Below are 8587 nucleotides of genomic sequence, written 5' to 3' on the forward strand. Positions count from 1 at the left end.
CCTCTCTCCTCTCACCTCTGTACCTCTCAACTCTCAACTCTGCACCTCTCACCTCTGCATCTCTGCACCTCTCACCTCTGCACCTCTGCACCTCTCTCCTCTCACCTCTGTACCTCTCAACTCTCAACTCTGCACCTCTCACCTCTGCACCTCTCACCTCTGCATCTCTGCACCTCTCACCTCTGCACCTCTGCACCTCTCACCTCTGCACCTCTCACCTCTGCACCTCTGCACCTCTCACCTCTGCATCTCTGCACCTCTCACCTCTGCACCTCTGCACCTCTGCGCCTCTCACCTCTGCACCTCTGCACCTCTGCACCTCTGCACCTCTGCACCCAGCCCCAAGGTCTGGGTAGTTTTTCTCTCAGTGACACAATTAGAAGATGGCTCTCCAGACAAAGAAATCAATCAGCTGCGTCAAGATTATTATAATTGCCCAAAGCTGCCAGACTCCATCCCTTGTGGTACTACATTAGCAAATTTCTTTTCTAAGTTAAAATGTTGTTGTTGTTGTTGATGATGATCGATTTAGACAGGGTGTCAAGCTCACAGCAGTCCTCCAGAGTTCTCAGATTACAGGCGCATACTGAGAGGTGGGATTTAGTTACTAGATTTCAGATTTTATAAAGTCACAGGCCTCGTTTTGATTCCTTCCATCCCCCCACACACACATTGGCCCATGAGAAGTGTTCTGAGAAAAAGCATGGCTGAAAAGCAAATGGCCGATGACTTTTATATAAATTATATATATATATATATATATATATATATATGCATATGTGTCCATATATATGCATATGCATCCAGTATAGAAGCTGAGAGTACTCCAGAGGGTTGCATTCTATTGCTACATAATCCTTCAGCGAAGGGACAATGGTAGGCACAGAATATGCCTCCATGGCTTCCCTCCTAAGTGTGGATGAATAACTAAGGATTATTCAGCACCTCATTCCCTCAATGTTACTAAACAACAACAGTCAAGACCCAAAAGGTCTAAATAAATCGTTTGAAATCCTAGCACCCTAAAGGGAAGTAGACCTAGGAAAATCAAGAGTTCAGGGCTACCTTCTACTACATGATGAACAAGAAGCTAGCCTGGGCTACATTAGATCCTGCCTAAACAAACAAATAAATCCTTTAAAGTTACAACTCATTAATAAATAACAGAACAAGGGCCATAAACTGAGTCTCCAAGACCCCAAAGCAAGGCTCTTTCAAGATACAAACAGCCCTCCCTGTCAATCATCCAGGTGAGAATGGTCCTAGCTCCCATATTAGCTTCTGACTTAACTTTCTTCACAAATGCACAAAGTCAAATGACAAGTCAAAGGAACAGAGAGGCTAAGCAACTGGCTTATGGTCACACAGCTCCCCACAGAACCAAATTTGAGCAAAAGCTTGAAAGTCTTGTATTTCACTAGAAACTTCCCGATACCATTAAGAGAGACTATAGAATGACTGAAGTGAGCATCATTCCAAGACAAACCACCGATTTCAAGCAAGCACCACTCTAAACTGATGTATACAATCATTCTGTTAGCCCAACTAATTGCTAAAGTTGCCCTCTGTCTTTCTTGAGAAGCAGAACAAATTCTACAGAAATAACCCGTTCTTGTTTGTTTGTTTGTTTGTTTTTGTTTTTGTTTTTTTTAGACAGGGTTTCTCTGTATAGCCCTGATTGTCCTGGAACTCACTCTGTAGACCAGGCTGGCCTCAAACTCAGAAATCCGCCTGCCTCTGCCTCCCGAGTGCTGGGATTGGGACAAGATCTTGATGTGATTGAAAAGTACTCCAGAGCCCAAGCAAGTCTTGAAGTTCCTGACTCAGTCTCCCCAGTAGCTTCAACCATAGGCACGTGCCATAAAGAAGACAGAGATGCCTAGGGAAGTGACTCTTGCCATGCCAGGATGAGGGTCCGAGTCGGAAACCCAAGTTTGAATCCCTAGATGCAAGGAATGGGTATAGTACCACAGGTCTGCAATCCTTGCTCTTCATGTGTGAGATCAGAGGTTTGAGGCAGGGGAATCCCAACAAGCTTGTAGGCTCGTGTGGGCCATATGCAATGGTGAAACCAGAGACTGTCACAAAGTAAAAAGTGGGGTGTGCTGACACACCTGCACCTGCACACAAAAAGATAAAAGAACTACAGGAGAGGAAGAGGAGGGGGGTGAAGAAGGAAACAGAGGAGATGCCTTTAACACAGCCCCAGAGGGGAGGAGGCTAAAGGAAGGCAAGCTAAGGAATGTCCGTCCCCATGGCATGAGCATCAGTTACACGCTAGATCTTGGCGTGGGCATTTCTAACTGCCTGATCTGATCTCAGAGCAAACTTACAAGGAAAGTTTTACAGGCCAATGGTTAATGAAGACTCCCAGAGTGCCATTAGGTTAATGGGAGTGACTGTAGGAAGCATTGTTTACAGTCACTGTCACACAACCCCAGGAGGTGAGGAGGGACGAACTGGACTGGTAAAGAGCAGGGAGATGTGATCCTAGAAAAGGGGAGCTCAGGCACACAAAATCAACATGGTGAGGTCTGATCCAGGACAATCGTGAGTCCGATGTTGCTACATTATGCAAATCAAAGCTGGACTGACGATGGTACCGGAGAAAGGAAACCAAGGTGTGATTATGAGAGATACATCCATGCCTCGGTTGCCCACTGCCATCAGAAGAGAGCAGGAGGTTTAAATTAAACAGCTCCTGACCGGAAATCCACCTCCACCATTTTGCTCCTGGGTAGAGTTGCCTTAGGGACAAGTACTAAGAACAAGGCCGAGCACATTTTATATCCAATAAATTCCAAGAATAGATTTTATTTTCTATGATGATTATTGCCGAGACCCTTCCATGTTTTAAGCCATAGCGTAACTATAACATTTTATTTTGGGTTGCATCTTTGTTTGTTTGTTTGCTTGCTTGTTGTTGAGGCAGCTGCTCTTCATGGCCTTAAACTTATGATTCTCATCCTGTCAGAGTCTCCCAAGTTTTGGGACTACAAGTATGTACCAATATGCAGCTTCTAGGTTACTTCTTGACTATCGAAACATACTACACCACTTTTTTCCAAGATGTACTTTCAAAGTTGGTTCCATAATCTCTCATGAGAGCCATTTAATATCTATGCCATACATTGACAGATACACCCTTCTCATCAGGACAGTGTGGCACTATCTGAAGCTTTGAGCCTCCATGGCTGGAGAGGCAGACAAATAAGGGTTCTTGTTGCTCTATGGTCAGCCTGCCTGGCCTACTCAGTAAACTCCAGGCTCAGCAAGGGACCCTGTCTCAACAAAACAAGGTAGATGATATTTCAGAAATGACACCTGAGGTTGACCTCTGGCAGTTACATGCATGCACACACATGTACACATGCACCCACACACGTGTCTTGCACTCCTGTGCATATACACAGAGCCATTTTGATGAATTAATACATCTTCCATCTCCCAAATTCCCTGGTGATCTTAACACTGCTAGTGTTGGTCCCCATCTCACAAGTAACAAGCCGTTAAGGCAGTTAGAGACTGGAACCAGTCTTCCACTGACCCCTAAGCCAGCCTGTCTCCTGAGTCTCCATTGGTGGCTTGAGAAGTTTCCACACAGGAACCACATCCTCCCGTCTCTCGCAAACACAGGCTTCTTCTACCCACTACCCCATTTTATTCTCCTATGACAAGCCCTCCCCCCTCCCTGAAAACTGATCTCCCTGCTTCCACTTGATATCCAAGGAGCAAGTCTTGAACTTCCCCTGTACCTGGCTTACACTTCTGTTGCCATGCCCCTGAATCAGGCAGAGATGTGGCTGGTATTCTGTGCACACTTACTGCTCTATGGACCTTGTAGAATTCTCACACATCTAATTTCACAAGCTGGGGAAGAAAGCCCTGAGAGTAGCTTGTGTCACCAATGATCCACAAATAGGAAGAGTCACAACCACAATTGGGTCAGTCCCAGTGTCTTCCTCCCTCAGCCGTGCAGCCTTTCCTGGGTGGCTCAATGTCCAGTGGGTTACTGAAGTTTGTTCTTCCTGTGGGCGTCTAGAAAGTCCTTCTGTTTAAGGAATCAAGGCACATTCATCTTTATTCGTTAATACAAGTTTCTCAAGAGAATTGGGGTTGACAAAGCAGGGGAGGGTGCTGTGGAGGTGGCCCAGCAGTTAAGAGCATTTGCTGCCCCTGTACAGGATCCTAGTTCCCAGCACCCAGTTCACAACCATCTGTAACTCCAGTTGCAGAGGATCCAGGGCCATTTTCTGTCCTCCATGGAGTCCAGGCACGCAAGTAGTGCACATGCAGATGAAACAATTATAGCCATAAATTAAAAATAAACAAATAAATCCTTTTAAAAGAAACCATATATAAGGCCCTCGCGGAGCTGAACTGATTACAAGATTGTACTAGGTGGCTCGCGGGGTTGTGATGTCATGACTGTTACCATGTCAGGTGATAAAAACAAAACCTTACACATTAGTCCTGGATGGAGGCTCATTTTTAAAGAGCAAATGGATTGGGTAAGGAGCTCGTGGAGAGACAGGCATCCCTCTAGCTTGGCACGCCTCACCATGTGAGCCGTCTGTCTAAAGGAACAGGAGAAGAGTGAACTTCTAGAAAAGGGCCAATAATATACTACCTCGTGAGAGCCGGGTTAGTTTACAACCGTCACAGCTCTGGGCTGCTATGATGCTGTTTCCTGGCTCCTTGACAGCACCGCCACCAGAGAAAGTTGACCCACAGGTTCTGAGGCAGGAAAAGTAAATCAGAAAAACCAGGGGGAATCCAATGAGTGAGTGAGCACCTGAGACACTGGGTTGGAAACATACAGAAGTCCTCTCCTCCGTCAACACAGCTTTGGAAGGTGCTTCTGGTTTATTTACTTATTTGCTTTGTCATATGTCCCTAGTGAGAAGTCAGCTCCTCCACACTAAATGCCCAGGTCTTATGGGCTTGACCCATATAAGGTGCACAGCAATCACACGCTAGACATCAGCTAAGTGACTACAAATACATGCCTACATGTATATCTCTCTATATGTACACATATCTATATTATCCCAGGATTCAACAGGTCTGTAACTGTCTCCCCACATAAATATGCATTGCCTATTTGTGTATACATCTTTGTATCTACGAAGATGTTTAAGACTAGAATAACAAAGTCACATGCTTGCCAAAGTGGAAACTCTAACACTGCCAAGACCTCTAGTTCACCTGTCTATCAAAACCACATACTCCTGCCCACCAGCTAATAACACGGATGTCCAAAAATGAGGAATTTTATAAATGTTCAATGCAAAAAACAGTGTTTTAAGCTTAACAAACATTAAATTTCCTAAGTCTTTCCAAATTCCTTGTCTCTGTTTATTAATAATCAATATGATCGAGGAGGGAAGCATAGATAAATACATCTATAACTGTGACAGGTGACGCTCAGAACTCCAACATGCAGGCTAGATTCCATCTCTAAAGTTGTACCATTTGCAGGAAATTACATTAGGACAATCACAGACTCACCACTTTCTGGACCCACAAGGTAGCAGATACTGGGTATCCTTTTTTATATATAATTTAAATCTTAGAAGGAAATACGATTGTCTACATTTTATATAAATAAGAAAGCCAAGATTCCAAGATTTAGGTAACTTCCTGGAGATATTTGCTCTGGGGCCAGTTATAACACAGGCTCTGGGCAGACTCTGGATTCTAATTTGAAGTTTAGCTTGTTTTCAACGAAGTAAGTGGTTTTTGCAGCTTTGCAGACCCCGAGTCTGAGGATGCAAGCTGTACTGAACTAAGTCATTCTCTGAATGCAGAAACCAGGTTAAAGGATGAAGGTCACCCCGGGGTTAAAGGCCACAAGGAACAAATGTATCCCAGAAACCACTTGCCTCTGTTTATCCCACCATGAAACCTTTTGCTTGTGACAGTGTCCTCTCAAAAGCAATCTATTTTTTAACAAGGCTTCAATATATATAACAGGTCCTTTCATCAAGCCAATGGGAGTTCTTTACTCCTTTCCAGCCATTTCTTGAACTGAGAAGCGCCTTCTGTCTGCAAAGAGCCACAGGGTGGTATGCATTCCACCTGCCTTGAAGCCCAACAGTCAGCCCTGCTAAAGTGGAAAAGAATTCGTCTTTGTGTACTTTCAAGGACAGTGGAATTACTTTAAAAACTAACAATGGCAGAGTGAAGATGGTCTGGCTAGGAAGAAAGAGAAAGACCTCCCCTCTAAATTTGAAAGGAAACAAACATTCCTCTCGATTCTGGGAGAACTGTTTAACCTCTAGCCTTTCCAAAAGTAGGGAAGGAGGGAAATTATTTATTTTTAAAGATTTTTGCTTTAGACCTTAATAGCAGTGGGAAAGGTTTCTATTGGCTCTTGCCTGCCTCTCAGCTCCTCCCACAGACCACTACCAGAAAAGACCAGCAAGGCAATAAATTGGCGCCAGAGCTGAAGATGAGAAGGCTCTGCCCCGGGTCCCGGTGCGGTCCTGGTCCGAGCCGGCCAGTTCCCCCATCATGCAGGTAACATGCAAAGAGACTGTTGTCTGCAGTCTAGCTACCCAACTTCTACTGCGAACCTGTCTTCTGTTCCTCAAATTAGCACCTCCCACAAGAGGAGAAACCACCGCTGGAGAACCCTGTGCTGTCCTCTTTCAAACGCGGCCTTGGGTTTTGTCTTCTGAATCCAAGCCCTTCCCTCACATACACCTCCCACAAACATTCCTGAGACTAAGAAAAAAGGGGACACTGGTGCTTTGGAGTGGTAAAGTGGTAGAGAGTCCGGCACCTGCACTTCGTCATAGATAATGAATGACCTTGGGCTAGTAACTTGTTCTACCGAAGAATTGGTCAGAAGAGAAAATATGTCATCAAAAATTTCTTGAAATTTCAACACAAAAATCGTGCAGGTCCGATCCTTAGTGGGTCATGGTTCCGTGTTCCGGGCTAGCAATGGGCACACTGCGCAAAGCCACGGTGAAGGCCTGGCTAGTTTTCATGTTTTCGTGACTGGAGGTTTGCCCATCACTCCTGCATGGTTGATTTATGTTACAAACTGCCCCGGAACGCTTCTTAACCTACTTCTAGCTTACTTCTCTTTAGCACCAAACATCTACGGAGGCTAAGAAATAAATTCTCTGAAAGTAACAGGCTCTAAGTTGTTCTGGGTCTCCCTTCCCACAGAGATGGGTCAATTGCAAATACAGTACAGACTAGGGACAGACAAAAAAAAAAATCTTTGATTTCACAAAGGTACCTTGAAACGTCTCTTGGGATGAGGGATGGGACAGAGACCCTGACTTAAGTCTCTAGGTTGGGCACGGCACAGAGGGCACAGGACAGAGAAGCCTCACAAGTAACCCTGTCTTCTCACACTAGCAGGAAGGGATGCTGGAGGGGAGCAACGGCCAGCAGTAGGTACCTGAAGAGCCTGGCTGACGTCTGGTTTGTCCTCCAAGCCGTGCGCTGTGCCAGCACCCCTTGCACGATCTCCTTCTCGTTGGGCAGCCGGTAGACAGGGAAGATGTAGAGCCAACAGAGGACCACCACACAGAGGGCACTGGCTCCTACGGGTAGCCGGGTACGCGGGAATTTCCGCGCCAGCATGGCCATGGCCCCTCTGGACGTATGTAGGGCCCGCCCGCAGGGGCTCATCGCAGCCTCGGTGTCCCAGGGTCAGTTTACCCTCAGCACAACGCTGGACAAAGTGGCAGTGAAGGATGCTCCAGTGGCCGGCCCCCCATACACACACACCTTTGGCTTTCCAGCTCGCAAACGCACAGCTGGGGAACCCCCACGCCACGGCCCCAGAGGTCAGCTACAAGGATCTTCGCCAATGCAACTTTTACTGGGATGTCTTGCTAGAGGAAGTGGCCTCCGGGCACATCACAAGCCTTAGTCTCTTTCCCTGCAGGCAGCGGGCGATGAAGGAGTCTAAGAGCAGTGGGGCCGGTGACTCCCGCCCTTACTGCAGCATCACCGTCGCCCTCGGCTGGGGTCCTGGAAGAGGCGCGGCTGGCTCCCGGACGTCTGATGGGTTGTGTCCCTTCCAGAAAGAGATGCTCCTGCGCCCTGCACCGCCCTTTCCCCGCCTCCTGCGCCGCCGCGGTGACCGGCACCCCCCAGATGCGCTCTCCGCGCCACACCAAGTCCTTGGAAATTTCCACGATGGCCCGGGACCGCTAGCCCACCCCTGGCGCCTCGGCCGCGCCCGCCAGGACCCTCACTCCGCGCCCCTCACGGGCAAACCTAGAACTCTCTCTCATCAGTTCATTCAGCGGTGCGCCGCAGCCTTCTGCTGCGCCCTGGACTCCGCAGACACGCGCCCCGGGATTGGTGGAAATCAAGGTCTCCCCCGCCCTCCCCCACCCGCGAAATTGCCTCCCGTGACCTGCTTGGGGCCGCGATGCTAGCCCAGGGTGCAGGCCCCTCGCCGCTGCCCTTGTTCTCTGCAGAGGGAGGCAGACAATAAGAGCAGCAGCCCCTCTGGTGCGTGCATGCACACGCGCATATGTCTATCCCGGAGTATGCACAGATTGGGGACCCGCACACCTTGTGCCCAGGCTGCTGTCTCCCTCTCCTTTCTGCA

At 47.6% G+C, this 8587-nt stretch overlaps 1 protein-coding gene across 1 annotated transcript in view; it reads right to left on the minus strand.

Annotated features, from left to right (window-relative positions):
• The window catches only part of St8sia1 (ST8 alpha-N-acetyl-neuraminide alpha-2,8-sialyltransferase 1), a 131005-nt gene extending 122668 nt beyond the window's left edge, over positions 1-8337 (minus strand). Inside the window, exon 1 of the mRNA XM_021165388.1 lies at positions 7421-8337. Within this exon, the coding sequence (XP_021021047.1) occupies positions 7421-7653 (233 nt within the window). The 5' untranslated portion in view covers positions 7654-8337. The remainder of the gene's footprint in view (positions 1-7420) is intronic.
• Between the last annotated feature and the right edge of the window lie 250 nt (positions 8338-8587).

This window comes from Mus caroli, chromosome 6 (assembly GCF_900094665.2).
Source record: "Mus caroli chromosome 6, CAROLI_EIJ_v1.1, whole genome shotgun sequence".
Taxonomy (NCBI): domain Eukaryota; kingdom Metazoa; phylum Chordata; class Mammalia; order Rodentia; family Muridae; genus Mus; species Mus caroli.